General features: G+C 43.3%; 1 protein-coding gene across 1 annotated transcript; it reads right to left on the bottom strand.

Annotated features, from left to right (window-relative positions):
* Window positions 1-4,743: 4,743 nt before the first annotated feature.
* Window positions 4,744-6,255, bottom strand: LOC120701612 (short-chain dehydrogenase ptmH-like). The gene has a single exon (XM_039985591.1). It carries the CDS (start codon window positions 5,871-5,873, stop codon window positions 4,929-4,931), a length of 945 nt encoding a protein of 314 aa, XP_039841525.1. The 5' UTR covers window positions 5,874-6,255; the 3' UTR covers window positions 4,744-4,928.
* Between the last annotated feature and the right edge of the window lie 11,520 nt (window positions 6,256-17,775).

Here is a 17,775-nt window from a genome sequence, read left to right on the forward strand (position 1 = left end):
CTTACGCAAATGACGAGGCGTGTCGCGGTGGGCCACGTGGTGGGCGCCGATTCAGTTCCTGGGTCCCACACGCCTTGGCGCATCGCCCGTTGAATCGTTTGGTTTTGGTTAGGCACCAGTCCACCTAGGGGTGGGCAAATTTAACCGAAACCGAAGAACCGAACCGAAAGAATCGGAACCGAAACCGAAATAACCGGAATCGAAAAATTCGGTTCCTTGTTCGGTTCCAGTTATTGAAGAACCGAAATAACCGAAAAAAATTCGGTTCCTACCCTCGGGTAACCGAATTAACCGAAAGAACCGAATTACATAAACTTTGCATTTTGTAAGAGTATATTTAGTTTACATGTGATGTATCATACTTCAATTGCCATGTATTTCTCTTACTATATTGTTATTGTTCTCTTCTCAATTATTATTCTCTAAAGTAGAGGAAGTATTGTCTAAATTTGCTATAGAACATGTATATTTTTCTTGTTATCTTAGCTTTCGGTAAAAAAATTCGGTTAGTTCGGTTAGAACTGAAACCGAACCGAAAGAACCGAGAACCGAAATACTCGGTTCCTGAAATTTCTTGGAACCGATCGGTTCCTATTTTCTAGGAACCGAATTTCTTCGAAAACCGAGGAACCGAACCGAACCGAACCGAAGAACCGAATGCCCACCCCTAAGTCCACCACACTGACTGTTGGATTGGATTCGCTCCAACGGGTAGGATTGGATTGTTTGGAGTACAGAAATCTGCCGGACCATCCAACAACGGCTAGGATTGGATTGGAATACCGAATTCTGCTAAATCTATCCAGTACCTAGATTATACCGGTGACTATACCCTCCGGTCCAAAATGCAAGATGCCATGACTGGCAGCATGCCATCGCAACAGGGGAGAAAAAGAAAGCCAAAAAATTGAATCAGTGGCGCTGTCCATCGACCATGCCCGTCATAATTTTTACTATACACCTAAACATACGCAATATCCAGATCTATGATAAAAAAAGACTATATATATATATATATATATGCGCCTCGATCGTATATAGACATATATCACCACATACTCTCATGGTTCTTGAGAGCGCGTATACATTATTATATCTGTATCATCTATCTAGAGGTGTGTGTGAGGTGCACAATAATGGTACGGTCTGCCTACAATAGGCACGCCGGCTCGAAATAACTAGAAACAACACGCAGCATTGCCGCGCTGAAACCATTGCCTACTTTTGGTTTTGGCGCATGTTTGTATATATTTTAGATACTGAGAATAGCGAATGCATGCACAGAATATGTAGCTGTGGTAGCTAGATCGATGAAAATGTATGCAAAATTTCACTGTGATGACCGAACTGTGTTCTTGTGGTTTTGAATTTGTAAGAAACAAATGTACCGATGAGCGAGCACCATACTTGCATTGAACCACCAGAATTCTAGATGTAACATGGTTTTATAAAGATCCTGACTTTACATAGGGGCCAAAAGATTGGTGTTTGGCATTGCCGCGCCAGCTTAATTTGGCCAGTTTGCCCTTCACTCCATAATGATAATTGATCAGTGTTTTCTTTGTAAAAGATCAGAATAGTAATGTCAAGGTAATGTAAAAACAAGGGATCAAACACTTCGGTAGGACTAATAGGAAACTTTTACACTTTGATAAAATTACTTTCTAATATGCTTAAGTGGTCAGCTGCTAAGAAATAATTTTTTTTTCTAAAAGGGCCTAAAGGAATATATCACAGCTATAAAAGGGGGCACTCAAGTTATTGAAGTTTTGAATTGCTCCAAAGTCTATGAAATGGCAAATTTTAAATTATGTTACTGAATCCTGATGAACATACAGTATCATTTGTGGAGGTATATACATATTGAATACGTGTCTAAAGTTTTAACCCATATGTCATTTTCTATTTGTAATGTTTCTCCAAAAATGTCTGAGTGACCACACTGTTTGGAGTATGCATAACAGTCATAAACAAATTGTCCATAGATGAGTAGTGTACATGTTTGTCTATGTACTGACAAAATTGTTTCCTGCCATTTATCTAGCTGATTGCAACCATTATAAAAGATCATGCCCAAGCCACTTTTTAAACTTGGATATTACTATAGAGAAATTAGTGAAAAGATGAGCATAGCTTGGACTTAGAGTTGTTTTATTAAGCTATATTATCCCAAAAAAATTTGGTACTGCAATCTAGAACTTCCTCGGTGCCCAATTTATTCAACAAAGCAAAATAGTCAATGCAACTCAGTAAGATTTAGTTTAGTTCAAGTATCATTGTATTCTGAGCACTAATCTTTTGTACAATACTGTTGCATGAGAGTGTGATATTTCTGATAAATTCATTTTTCCTAAAAAAAATTATAATTTGCACTATGGACTCTTTTTGATTGGTTCTTGTATAAGGGTTCAGGGATGGCTCCTGAAACCAAAGTTGTTAAGGCAGCTAAGCATGTGCTTGAGTGGCATAATAAATAGGATAGCACAAGTGCATACTACACGTTAATTGCTACTTGTAGCTGCATCTTAAATGGCATTTGTAACATCTGCTGGGAGAGCCATCCTTCTGATGTTTCTCATGATTAGTGCAATTAAAGCTGGAGCTCCATCAGGAAAACAGAGCAATATGTTGAGAGTTATATTTCTGAAGCTATACAGAAGTTCTTCTACCTCCTCAAATTTTCTCTTTTCAAGTTCATTTAGGTGTACATCCTAGTTTGATGATAGCCAAATTGGCTGCTACTACACTGTTATTTGTTAGAATGTATAGATGCTATTTTATCCTAATGCTTACATAGCACAAGATACTCCTACAATCCATAATGCCATAGCAGCTGAACTTCACTTTAGTAAATACTTGTTGAAGTTGTTGTAGGGAAGTGAATATGGGGAACACCACACACCCCAATCAGGGGGGGTGTCACTGATATATATAGCCAATGGGCTTATGTATACATGGTAGAGAATCAGTATACAATGAAGGCCAATGAATGCTGATAAAAGCCTACAGCTATATATCTCTAATAGTTGTTTTTGCTTAACTTGTAATATGCTTCTACTTTATCAAAAAAAAATTATGCCTGTGGTACAAACTTCACCGTTTGGCAATTACCGAGATGTGTCTGTAAAGTTTGCATGCACATATCTTTTTACCAGCTTTGTGATCCCACCTCCATGCTATGTATTAAACAAACTTTGTTTGGTTCGTAATTATTGGTTTGTGCTCATGCTGCAATGCTCTGTAAATTTGTCACTGTATCTGTAAGGTAATATTGTTGAGCTACAGAATAAAAGGTGAAGTAGCACAAAAAAATGAGATTCATCCTTTATAAGGCACACCGCACAAAAAAAGGTGAAGAAAGCTTTAGAAAATTTCATCAAACCACACATTACCTACAGAGAAGACGACTTGCTGCAGCTACAGTCTCATCGAACGCGAGTAAGACATGGCTAAGGATGTTGTAGCCACCTTATTCCTAGGCAGAGGATGTCTGTGTCGAGTGTTGGTCCAGTGAGTAGCTTGACTTTGAGCCATTTCGTCGAGCAGCTACTGGTCATCTTCCAATGGCCACTCTGTCGGCAAGGCTGCTGGCAGGTGTGCTCTGCAGAGTGTGAGGGCGTGGGGGGAGCTGCGAAGGGCTGGCGTTGCCTGCCTGTGGCGTTGCTGCTCCTCCAGTCCTCCTTCGCATGCGTTGGACAGTGGAACGAGCAGAGGGAGCCGTATAGGCAGGCGGCGAGGGTAAGCACCCTTTCTTTGGCCACGACCACGCTCTATCGGTAATCTGGGGCCGTGCTTGCCGTTCTGCCAATGCTGCTGCTTCGCTTGGCCCTGTTCTGCTGCGGCGGCGGCGACGCTTGGCCTCGTGTGGCTGCGGGGCGGCGCTTGGCCCTGCTCTCCCCCTCCCTTCCATGGCCGGCGGCGGCCGAGGCTAGAGGTGGGGGGCAGCGCGGCGTCCTCGTCCTCCCCTCCGTGACGTGGTGGCAGGCCGGCCCCTCCCCTCCCCCTCCCCCTCCCCCCGCGGCAGCAGGTGGCCAGGGGCCGGCCGGTGGCGGCGCGCGACCCTTCCCCCTTGCAACTGCTGGCGGCGCTTGCGGCAAGCGCAGGTGCGCGGCCCTTGGCCCCGCAGCGGACGACGGCCGGCCTCTCCCCCTTCCCTTCATGGCCTGGCGCGGAGGCGGCGGCGTGTGCTGGTCTCACTGCCCTCATCGGCCGCCGTGAGGAGCCGGTCGCGGGGGAGCCTCGGCCGCGCAAGGCCGTTGGGGCGGCGGCCGGCTGGCTGCACACGACCCCTCCACCCTTCGACGGCCGATGTCCGGGGGCCGTTGCTCCTCCCGCAGCCATGGCCGTTCGTTGCCGGATGGACGGTCGGGATGCCGCATGCTAACGTGGCCCAATGATAGGCCGGGGAATTGGCCGGGAATCGTAGGTAAACATGTCGTCATGCATTGTATGCATGTACGCATTAGAGAGCACAAGTTAAATGTTGCTAGTCCTGATTAATTTATCAAAACTTATTTAATTAATTAACCTGCGTGCGTGTCCCGTGCATCTACTATTGTACGTACATGATATGATGGAGTCGTTAGACGTCGCCATCTGCAACGGCCAGGCGCAATCTGCATATATATATATATATATATATATATATATATATATATATATATATATATATATATATATATATATATATATATGCAGCTTGTTGATGCACGAGGATATAATCGTGTGTGTCACGCAACCAAATGCCCCAAATTCAAGGCTTGTCTACAACTGAAAAAATAAATGTGAGAGAGACAGACTTCGTTCGTGGGCCGCGCACAACGCTGGAGCCCAATTTGATTTAATTTCTTTCTTTCTTGGGCCTTATAATAAAAATAAGTAGAAAACCCACCACATGGGCCGGGCCGGGCCAAGCAATGCAATGCAAGCTAGTCGGAGCCTGGTATGACGATGGGCTTGGTGGTGTTGTGGAGGCCGAATCGCCTGGCGAAGAAGGCGTCGCGCGCCCACCCGGGCGCCGCCGCCAGCGCCGCGAACAGCAGCGTCATGTGCCCGTACACGATCTCCCGCGGCGGCCGCGCGCTCATCACCCGCCGCGCCACGTGCCTCGCCAGCGCCCCGGCCTCCGTCGCCCTCCCACCCTGCGACGCCCGCGCCCGCTCCTCGATCGCCGCCGCGAACCCGCGGTACAGCCGCCACTCCTCCCGCACCGGCAGCGCCGCCGCGTTGGCGTGCCCCAGCCCCGACCGCACGGCGCCGGGCACCACCTCCACGACGTGCACCCCGAAGGGCCGGAGCTCCAGCCGCAGCGCGTCCGTGGCGGCGCGCACCGCCGCCTTGGACGCGCAGTAGGGCGCCGCCCAGGGCGTGGCGGCGCGGCCCACCACGCTGCCCACGTTCACGACGCGCCCGGACCCGCGCCGCGCCATGTGCGGCGCCACGGCGCGCACCGTCCGGACCTGCCCCAGGAAGTTGACGTCCATGGCGCGCCGCACCGACTCCAGACGCAGCTCCGCCAGCGGGCCCGTGCACCCGACCCCGGCGTTGTTCACCAGCACGTCGATGCGCCCGTGCTCGGCAACCACGCGGCGCACCGCGCCCTCCACGCTCGCGTCCGAGGTCACGTCCAGCGGCAGCTTGAGGGCCGCGAGGTCGCCCAGGTCCGGCACGCGCTCCGGGATGTCGGTGGCCACCACGCGGCACCCCAGCGCCGAGAAGGCCAGGCAGTACTCGTACCCGATGCCGCCCTTGGCGCACCCGGTGATCAGCACCACCGGCTTCTCCTCCTCCTGCTGCTGCTGCTCGGCGTCGCCGGCGACCTCACTGGTAGCACCAGCGCCGGCGTCCTTCGCCATTGGCTGCTGCATCCACATACACGCACGCGGGTAGTACGCGTCGAATCGAGCCTTCAGATATACATATATATACACGTTGTTGTGCTCTTGGGATGCCCGTCAGACGGGGAATATGCAGGAGGGATATGCGATCGCTCTTGGCGCCTTTTCCTCGGAGGCCTGCCCTTCTTCTCGGGGGGATCCGGCCGGCCGGCCGGTGATCCTTTTCTTCTTGTTCTTGCTTCGGCGATCTTCCGCGCCGGCCGGCCCTTTGGCACCCTGCCGGTGCTTTAAGCAATCACAGTGTTTGAGCTGCTGATCTAATCTTAATCTGCAGGACGGATAGATGCTGCATCCGTCCAAGATTGCATTGGTCGTGACCACATGCACAAATGGTTTCCTTTCATTCTGCCACTGTTGCTCGGTCGCTCCGATCACTCCCAACAAATCAGTGGCCAAGAAGAAGCCAGAAATGGACTAGCACTGTTTCTTGATGTGCAGGCAGCTCAATCATTCAGGACTAGCACAACGGCAGAGGCAGATTGCTAAATCAGACCTGGATAGAGAGAAACAGAGCGCACAAGTCTTGCCAGCGTTTCAGTCATTTTCTGCACGATTGCACGAACCTCCGGAAATCGGAAATTAGCACGGAACCTTCATTCACTCATTGTTTACTGGATTAATTTTGGCCGTTTTGCTGAACAAGCCCAGTCAAACATCCCAACCACATGCATAATTCATCTTCAAATACCACATGTTCTGTTTCATCAAAAAAAACAAAACAAAGAAGTAGAATACCCACATGTAGTATTATCGTACGGTGCTTCGTCAGAGACTAGAGTTTGCAAGACAGTAGCTCATTTTATCACGTCATTGGAATAGTCGTAGCCATGTACGATGACTAGTTTAAGACTAACTATGTGGAAGTCCATCATAACAAGACATCCCCATCCTATATATCATGGTCAGATTATTCAAGTCCGTAGCATTCAAATTTATGGCGGCTAAATTCCTCCCCGATAGCATTGTTTAGCTTTTTACATGCTTATAATATACTCCAAATTACTAAACAATTGCAGGTAGGAATGTTCCATTTGTAATCAGGTGTAGTAGTTATTTTCTTTAATTCGTATCCGTAGCCTGCCCAATAGCTGACGTTCCTTTTGGATCGAGATGCCACCACTAGCGGTCAACGTAGCCGGTTTGGCATTTCTTTAATGTCCTTTTCACAGTACATGAGAAGGATTTGTTAGATGTTCTAGGATCTTTAGCTCAAAATGGAACCACATAAGGACATGAAATGCATACCTTGATCTTTAGAGCCACTCTTCTTCTTCTCATTCTTGTTCTCTTGCCTCTGTGTATGTGTGTGTGTGTTTGAGCCGGTCACAAAACCCCGGTGATGGCCTCGATGGTTGATCGGGTACCTCAACGGGGTTTCACCCCTTTTCCTTTTATAGCCGAGGCTCACTGGGGGGGACCGACATCTCTAGGTTGGTTCCCGTTCCCGATCAGAACGGGACGGGAACGTTTGTTCCCATTCTTTAGTTTTCTTCCATTAGTTTATCTTATCGTTTATTGTAGATCATTTAATGAATCACTGTTTAAGCTTTACAGATCACTCGGTTCTAACATTCTCCCCCTTGATCGTAAGGCTTAAACTTATAAGTCCACTTTTCAACAAAATGACGCACTAAGACAAAAAGATTACAATGGTGAATCATAAATACCATTGAACCCAGTTGCTATAGTACGCCACCTCATATCAAATGAACTTCTTTAACTTAGGAGCTCCAAAAATTATTCCTTATGCTTATAGAAAACTTACGGACTCACTTTTCAAAAGATGGTACACCAGATCAATCAATTACTGCAGTCAATTAAATACCACAGGACTAAGTGACCATGGTTCCCATTCAAAATCAAAGTGACTCCTCTTAGGCTTATGGGGAGATGGGGTTATAATAGTTCCTGAGTGCAATTGGTTTTCCTTTTATATATATAAAACATATACATTTATCCTCATATATTTATTCTTATGTGCATGCACCTTTTAAAAGAGGAAAGAAAACCAACATATTTCCAGAATCATAACTTGTCCCTTAGTAATAGGCTGCCTTTTATTTCTTATACCGGCAATTTATTAGGCAAGCCTCTAAACATGATGCTCAATCTTTAGGACTTATGTCACATCACTTAATGCTTACATATTGAGCACCATAATCTTAGAACTTATTTGATGCTCAACACTTATGACATACTTAATTTGTTAAGCACCACTTAGTCTTAAACATAGTTTATGTAGGCCTTGAATATTCATATTTGATTCTGGATTCAATCTTTCACAATGTCTTAGGTCTGGGAATACCTCTCGACATGTTACTCGATCCAAAATTGCACTCTTTCATTTAATAATTTCTGGAATAAATTGCTTAAAGCAATTTCTTATCTTTAAAATGATATGGATCAGGGACACAAATTCATATTTGACGGTGTATAATTCAAAACATGCCACAATTTAACTTGCATCTTTAATGATGCCTTTATAGAAAGTATTGGTTGAAGCCTTCCACATATGACTTCTCCCACAAGAGTGTTGATAATAACTTATGTGGAATTTTTCTTAATATCAACACTTCTTGTAGCATGATTGTCCAAAATATTGGACTCTTTACTTGTGGGCATGTAACATAACACCTTTGCATTTATGCCAATAAGGCAAAGTGTTCTTAATTGATTTTTCCAGAGGTCCAGTCCTGGACTTATTTCCCAGATATCCCGGTCCTTTTAAGAATACTTAGGGCCTTTTATAACTTAATTAAACACATAATACTTACGTCTGCCACAACATAAGCAAACTTATTGCCCTTAATAGGAATCAACCCATTTTCTGGACCTTTATCTTGGTGAACATTATTGTTCAAAACTTAAGAGATATCACCAAGACAATCCTAGTATCCAAATAAAAAGAAATTTGGATTTTATGTACACAATATCCCTATTGTTTAAAACTTAATTAAATAACTTATTTCTCATTGTACTTATGTATCACTTATAGACGTCAATAGTTTTTCAAATGATGAGTAACGAGTGCCATCCAATCTTTATGACATAATAAATCCCTTTAATTTTAAGTGGGATTGATCAAAGGTCTTCATGTTGGCTCAAAAGCACCACAAGAAGCTAAAGCAAGTATTCATAAGTGAGCTTAGCTTATTTTCTTTAATATTATTTTTCCTTGCTTTAGAAATCCCATCTAATTCTCAACTTAGCAACATTAGTGGTGAGATATGATACTGAAATAATATTCAGTTCTAAGGCTAACATATAGCTCATGATAAGAATAACATTGTTAATTAAATAATACATAAGAAACTAACACATGATAAACTTATCTTAATATTTTGTCAATATTTAATTCTTACCTGACATAAAAAAGTGAAAAATGCTTTCTTAATGAAAGTGGAACTCTCCCCCTCGAAATGTGGACTATGCAATAGTACCATATTTCGAAGAACTTTCATAGCTTTTTATTAATATATGTTCTAAGTAAAAATCCCTATTCCAACATATAAGAACAATATGAATATATACATTGGAAATAAACATAATTTTATTCCAAAGAAACAAATTATCTTTCTTTCCATAAATACAATTCTTTAAAACTTAGTATTTTACTTACTTAGAGACTCATCTTATTACCTTAGTCTCATTTTTTTATCTTAATTATGCCTAGAGGCATATCACATTATCTTATCCTTATTGATACACAATGAGAAAAATAACTCACCATTAATGCCAAATGTGCTTTTAATATAACTTATCTTGATGATTGCTCCCCCTTATTCTTATATTTGTCCATAAGTGACTTATCTTAATATTTTCCCATTAGGTATTGATGATCAATAAAATCATTAATTTCTCATTAATATCCTTAGTATTGAATTTTTCTAATGGAAACTACACCTCTTATGACACTTGTATGTGCCATTTTAGTTATGATCTTAAAAACCAATGAGGTGCAGGTAAAAGCACTTCGCTTTTGATAGTGATATTTAAAACAACCTTATTAGAAACTTATGACTTAATTAATTTTTATCATCAATAGGGATAATTCATAAGTTTGATTTTGCATCCATAAACAGATGTACTTTCCATAAGGCATAGTTACTCTCATTTAATTTCTTAGTGCCACTCATTAGTTTTGATCTTTAGAGGCATGTGATGCTTTATAGAATATTTTAGCAAGCATCAGCACAAATTTCTTCTATTGAACCAGTCCAAGTCAGCTTTGGCCAGAAATGGAAAAGAACTACAGAATTTTGTGAACTAGTACTTATTCATCAGTTTTGACCAGAAGAATAAGTACAAGCCACACTTAATATCATGTGCATAAAACTTCTTTTGTTGAATCATAATCCAAATCAGCTTTGGCCAGAAGTGGATTAAGACCAACAAAAATATTGTGGACAAGTATTTATCAATCAGCTTTGGTCAGAATGATAAACACAATCCACACTTAGTTTTAGATATAAACTACTTACATTACTCCGATTCAAAATCAGCTTTGGCCCGAAGATGAACCGGAATAACAAAATTTTGCAGTCACACATTCACCAATCGGCTTTGGCCAGAATGATGAACGTATGCCACACTTAACCAGAGTGTTATTTCTTTTGCAGCGGAAACTTTATTTGAAAATGACCCATATGCCTTGACATAATTTCTCATTATTCATATCAGTCAGTATTAGCTTAATCTGATAAAACTTAGTTTATGATTATGCCCACAATTGCTTAAGAGCTCGCAACTTAGTAACTCAATTAATTTTAGTGACACATGACCATAAACAACTTTGGTCAGTATATAGTCATGAGTCACAAAAGTAATCATAATCTTTGAAGTGAGAATGACATATGACTACAAACAACTTTTAGTCAGTATGTAGCCACAAGTCAATTAATCATGATATCCCGAGACTCTTTTAAGCAAATATGAATTTATTAGAGGACATCTTTATTAAAATAAACTCAATTTGTCCTCATATATTACTTTAGTATTCTCATCAACATTATTTGTGGCTCAATTAAGAAAACATTAAAAAGCCAGCTTTAAAATTTATGTCCAAAATTGAACTCACTAAGTATGCATAGCTTAAGAATAATATACTTCATTAATAAATTAAATAATGATAATCCATGATTGTAAACTACTTTGGTTAGAATACAACCACGAATAACCATTGAAATTCTGATCTTGAATAAAAAATATCCCGTTGGATTGATTCCAATCTAGGACAATTATAAGTTAAAGCCACTTAATCATTAGAACTTGTGCACCCAATCTTTATAATAAATGATTCCTTAATGGTCTTATTTATGGGATGCACATTTTTCAAACGTGAGCAAAAGTATTAATGACATCAAATAAATATGGCCCATTATTTAATTTCTTAGAGGACGGGCCATTAAAAGATGTCATTATTTGATTATTTTCCCAAAAATGGATCTTAAGCTTCATGCTTAACTTACGGGCATATCAATTCTTGTGAGTAAAGCATGCTCACATAATTGATAATACTTATGAATCATAAGATGCTTCATTATTAAGCCTCAATTCAAGTGGCACATAAGTACGTGGCAGATAACTTAATTTCATAATGAAAGCAATTCATCATCATAATTGGACCATAAACATTACAAATAATGCTTCAAATAGACTTAAAACTGAATCTAAAATTTTACTGAAAATAATCACAATTTGAATGGGGAGTATCTCATGATTTTCAATTGTAATATAAATTGTACTAAGGCAAAACATGAACATAATAAAATGCTTTAGAAATAAAGTGAAGCATTAAAACATAATGAGAATGCTTAATCATAAACATTAGAAAATTACTTAATCATAAATGGAGATAAGTCATTAATTTATCATAATATTTGCTTAATTTTGGCCTTAATTAATTAAAACATTACTTATGACACGTAAAATAATAACTTCAAGTAATAGCCATAATGTAATTATCACAAAATTTAAATAAACATAAGAAAATTTCATTACACAACAAATCTAATTATTATTTGTATCATTATTTGCTAAAACACAATAAAACATCTTTAAAATATTAAACATGAAATAACATTTATCATAATGCTTTAAAGATAAAACATAAAACAATAAAACATAAAACAATATTCATAGCCTAAGTTTCAGCATTTTTTTTGGCCCATAAGCATTTTCAGCCAATTACTTGTAACACCCGTGTTAATTTAGGTGCTAATTCTGTGCTTAGTCGCTAATCATCACTTAAGCATGGTTATTAGTGTTAATCGTGTAGGGTTAGTTAAATTTCAGTTATTGACTTAGCCTTGACCCCTGTTTTCTCCCAAATCCAAAACTTGAATCAACTTTTGCCCAACATCAATGTTGTAGAACTTTTTCTCCTCTCCAACTTTCATTTTGGCCAAATTTCAAGTTTCAGCACGAAATTTAAAGAAAACCTTTAATTCTGCTTGGAATAGGATATTTTCAAATGCACTCAAGTTTCAAATTTTATCTTTCAAACCATTGTTCAAATGAAAAAGTATCTGAAACAAAAGTTGAAGATCTCAAAATTTTGAACAACTTTCATATTCAAAATTTTTTCATTTGAGACCAAGAAAAAGGAGAAAAACTGAATTTACGAATTTTATTTTGAACTTCAGTTTATTTACGAGATTGCCCTCACTCCATCTCTCCTTCCTCTGTTTTTCCCTCCCTCACTCCGTCGCCGCCTCGGCGTCGGGCCGTCACGCCGGCGCCGTCCTCTGGACGGCCACACGCCGCGCCACGAGCCAAACCACCCTCGCGCCCCCTGTTTTCTCCCAGACCGCCCTCCCTGGCAGCGCCTCGCGCTTGCCATGCGTCTACGACGCTCGGCCGGGCGACACGCCGCCAAACGCCGTCGCCCGCTCACTGTCGCTGCGTTCCAGCCCAACCGGCGAGCCCTCCACGCGTCGGCCATCGCACCTCGACGTCCACGCGAGCTCGTGCTTATCCCGTCCAGCGCCCAAGTCCGTTTTCTCATCTCCTTCTCCGACCTCGAGCTCGAGCTGAGCCGGCCCCGAGCAGCCCCGCCGCGGAGCGCCCCTGCGCCGGCCTTCCCTCGCCACCCCGCTGCGATTCCTCGCGCCCTAGGCCGCCTCGCTTCGCCCCGCACCTGCTCCACTCCTCCTAGAGCTGGGCCGAGCCCCTGCTCGCGTGCCAAAGGCGCCGCCGCGCGCCATCAGCGCCACCGCCCCCTGCTCGCCATGGAGCTCCACCCTCCGTCCTCTCCCTGACCAAGCCGACCCACCCACGGGCTCCCCCACGCGCCGGTGATGCTCCCAGGCCCGAGGCCGCCCCGAATCGGCTGCCGGAGTGCCGCCTCCGCCGACGTCGGGCGCCGGCCGCCGCGGACAGGCCACCTCCGGGCACCTCCTTGCGCTCCAAACCCACCTACAGGTTCGCACCGCTCTCGTCTTGCGATTCCCCCTCGGGGCCCTCGCCGCCGGCGAGCTCCCTCGCCGGGAAACGGTGGCGCCGCCCCCATGTCGCCCTCCCTTGTTTCACAGGCCGTCCAAGGGTATGGTTGAAAGGAAATAAAAGATTCCAGGGGCATTTATGCAAGAAACCAGGGACTGGTTTGTAAGGTTTGGTTAGGTTTTTCTTAAAATCTTGCTATGAACTTGGAAAATCGTAGTAAATCATAGAAAAATCAGAAAAATACAAACTAAAACTTGTTGGATTCCTTGTCCTAAGATCTACAACTTTCCTTACAGGTTGGTCTTCAGTTTCTAAATAGTTTTTACTCTAGTTTAAATGTTAGTTTAAGTGGTTGCAAGCTTTGAAAATGCCTAGTAAATAGTACAAAAAATGAGAAAAATATAAAACCAGTTGGGTTGGTTTTGTTTTTGACATGTAGAACTTAGGAAAAATATTTAACCTGTTGTTATTTAATGGTTGTATGACGCATTGATTAATCATGGTTAATGCTTATTTTAGCTTGTGTATTTAATATCTACAATTTTTGGATGTTAAAAAATTATGAAATTTATGCAGTAGTTTACTCTTCGCATGCTTAGTTCACCGTAAAAATTTGGTGCCCAGAAGTTATGTGCATGTTTGTAAATATGTTTTTGTTCTGTTTGTCTTGCTAGGGTTAAATTAGATGTTTTCTATTGTCAATAAATGTTGGCAAAATATTGTTGCATGCCTTGTCAATAACTCATCATGCTGGTAAATTTTGGTTACCAGTTTTAGGCGGCAAGTCATGTATCTTGTTAGTTAAATAAATTGTCCTAATTGTTCTTTGTTGCTTTATATCCTTGCTTAGCCTTTTTTAAGCAAGCTAGTAATGGTTTTTAGTAGGAAACACTTCAGGCTAAAATACTTGAATGAACTCTTGTATTGTAGCACCAACCCAGTTTGACTTTCGAGTGTGTATGCGGTGCTTGCTCGATAAATGATTGCCCAGTCATATCTTTATTCTTAATCGTATCGCATTGCATTGCATCATGTTCGTGCCCATCCAAGCGTGGCTTTGTACCTGCCCTACTTGTCCTTTTTGCGGTATCGTCTACTGCACTTCCATGCATTCAAACCTCTGCATTGGTGCATCTCATTTAGGTACGCTAGATGTACCACGTGTGGACGTGGAGCACGTGCTGACGGAACCGAACCACAAGACGGTATTGGGTGGACGCGTCCTGAAGAGTGAAGGGTCCGCTGGAGCAACCGAAGACCCGACTCAAAGTCGGAAGGGTCCAAGGCCTTGTTAATACTAACACTAGCTTAGTGTTACTCTCAGACAAGCCCCGGAGCATAACCCTAATTTAAGTATTCCATGTTTATTTAAGTATTTGTGCATTTAAGTTTTCGGAGTTGTATGAAACCCTAGTATGCATGTTTTCCCTAGGTACCTGCGAGTCCATACTAGTGTACAGGTATCGTTAGCAATGCTTTGCTAAGTAGGATCTCGGTAAAAGTCGAGTGATTACTGTCACTCGCGAGTTTTAGGATCTTGATTCCTTAGCTATGGCTTTGAAATGTGTTGATGAGTAAAGAGAAATGGAGACCGGGCGGAGATGAGTTGGATCTGGATATGAAAGGAATGGAAAGTAGCCTCCGCCTGTGTTAATTGAGAACCGTACCGTTGTTGGCTGTGCTGACCAAGTTTGAACAGTACTAACCACATACCGGAAGTATAAGGTAGTCGAAACCGGTAAGCTAATTACCTGATTTGCACCGATACTTTGAATCGTGACCCGCTACTCTGGGAGTGGAATGATGGCGGGTGTTGGATAGTATGCCGCCTCCGGGTTATCCGGGAGTTCGCTGTGAGGGACCCTTCACCCGGGTTTTGGCAGGCGTGATTCAGACGTCGGGGTAAAGAGGGGAACGGTTGATGTGTGTGACCCAACGGGGTTTACGCGTGTCGTGTGAGTTAGGTCCACCTTGCAAGGTTAAATCGGATCGATTCGCCGTCTCTCTCGGTTAAGAGAACCTTGGTCACTTCGTCACATCGTAGTAAAGGATGAAATGAGAATGAGTTGAAGACGTTTGAATGGTTTTAATAGAGGTTTAATGTGATCAACCAGGTGTGCTCTAGATGTTCAGGCTAATCTAGTTGTTACTTGTCAAACGAAATGTAGCTAAAATATTGAAAGTAAAGATCTAGCATTAGTAGCTTTTCAGCAAAACAAACCCAGAGCCAAAAGCCGTCATGTCTAGGAGTCGGCTAAGTATATACCATAGTCGGGTAAGCCTTTCTGAGTATTAGTATACTAAGGGTTTGTTGTTACCATATTTTCAGGTAGCTGCAGCTGGTTGGAGCTAACCAGGGTTCACATCGGTGGGCTCGATGTGACGTCCTCATGTCAGCGTAGTTATCGTTGTTTTTTTCTAAACTAAACTTCTCTTTAATTTCCGCTGCATTTTGAACTCTGATATTTTACGTAAACTTGTTTGTAAGTTCTGCTTGTAAATTAACTTTGAGATTTTTTGTCTGCTTGTAATCATCTGTGCTCGTCCTCGTGCGAGACTTCCAGTGTTTTTCGATACTTAAACCGACAGACGTCCGGATTACACTGTTTTAAGTGCACAGTAACTCGATTAACCATTAAGATGATAGTTAGTGCACTTAAACCGGTTGAATTTGGCCGGTTCTGCTACATTACTGTACAGCCCAATCCCTTTTGTTGTTGTTGTTATTATTATTATTATTATTATTATTATTTGAAAAATATTAATTGAATTTCGGCCCAGGCCGACTTCGGCCCAGCCCATCAATTGGCGCCGCCTATCCACCCGGGCTCCAGGCCCAAAAACCTGGACCTAGGCCGGGAATGTGCCGTCCCCGCCGGCCTCCCGCCGGCCCGCTGCGGCGCCTGCGCTCGTGAGCCATTGGATTAAATCCAACGGCCAGCGCTTCTTCCCCCGCCGTATAAAATCGGCGCTCAGTCGCCCGGCCCCCAAACCCTAGATCATTTGCTCTCTCCCTCTCTCTCTCTTGTCTCCACCCGCGACCGGCGAAGCGAGAGCGTGCGATGGCGGCGAGCGTAGATCCGCAGCGGTGGCGACGGCGAACTTCAGATCTGGTTGGCGGCCGGCCACCTCGGCCACATGGCGCGCGAGGGGTCGGCGCTGGTCGGTGCGGTGGGCCGCGAGGCCGCTCGGGACCAGGTCCCGGCGTGCGCTCGCCGTTCGCGACAGCCATGGCGGCGGCCATGGCGACGGTGGTGACCATGCCGGCCCTTAAGGTAAGCCCCCGACCTCCTCTTTAGTTCTTAGGGTTAGGGTTTCTTAGGGTTTGGGGATTTTCTTAGGGTTAGGGTTTCGGCAGTGGGATTTGGGGGGTTTCTTTAGTGGATTAGGGTTTCGGGCTTCATGATTTGGGCGAAAAACATTATGAAAGAGGCATTAGCTTGCAAAAGATGAACAAATACACTTAGGTCAAGCATGATATGTGTTCTCAGAGAGCTAATTGGGGTTCCAATTGATGCTAACCTGGCTCTTGATGCCATTGTTAGATGTTCTAGGATCTTTAGCTCAAAATGGAACCACATAAGGACATGAAATGCATACCTTGATCTTTAGAGCCACTCTTCGTCTTCTCATTCTTGTTCTCTTGCCTTTGTGTATGTGTGTGTGTTTGAGCCGGTCACAAAACCCCGGTGATGGCCTTGATGGTTGATCGGGTACCTCAACGGGGTTTCACCCCTTTTCCTTTTATAGCCGAGGCTCACTGGGGGGGACCGACATCTCTAGGTCGGTTCCCGTTCCCGATCAGAACGGGACGGGAACGTTCGTTCCCGTTCTTTAGTTTTCTTCCATTAGTTTATCTTATCGTTGAATCACTGTTTAAGCTTTACAGGTCACTCGGTTCTAACAGGATTTCCTAACTCCTTGATAGCTGCTGCATCAGTGTATCTCTGCTCATATTTATGTATCTGTTCCTAAAAGAAACTAAACCCTGTAAGGATGAAAAGGAAAAGTTGTATCATCTTCCGTTTCTTTAAAAGATGAGTTCAGATCGGAAGTTTCATATGCAAACTAGCAACACTCCTATTCCACTTGACCACCAACATCTAGAAACCTTAACCACCTTATATAAACTATCCAATCCAGCTAGCGTGGCGATATGTATCTTCGATCTTCTCGTTCAGATGTTTGTAATACTGGATCTTGAAGTCCGCATGACAGTAACTGGCGGGTAATTACTAGTTGGCCTTCTAGATGCTCCGTTTCATTGGTTTGTCAGGCATGTCCCGTAAGGGAATTACGTTTTAAACATTCATCCCCCCCCCCCCTCTGTGGTCTCACTCCGCATAAAGTCTCGGTTTGTGCTTTGACTCCTGCATTGTTACCTTGTGTTTTCATTCATATGTGTAGCCTTGCATTTGCTCCTATCGGAGTCAAT

Source organism: Panicum virgatum, chromosome 3K (genome assembly GCF_016808335.1).
Source record: "Panicum virgatum strain AP13 chromosome 3K, P.virgatum_v5, whole genome shotgun sequence".
Taxonomy (NCBI): domain Eukaryota; kingdom Viridiplantae; phylum Streptophyta; class Magnoliopsida; order Poales; family Poaceae; genus Panicum; species Panicum virgatum.

Coding starts and splice junctions, on each gene's coding strand:
- LOC120701612 (XM_039985591.1), bottom strand. CDS start 5,873: ATGTGGATGCAGCAGCCAATGGCGAAGGACGCCGGCGCTGGTGCTACC.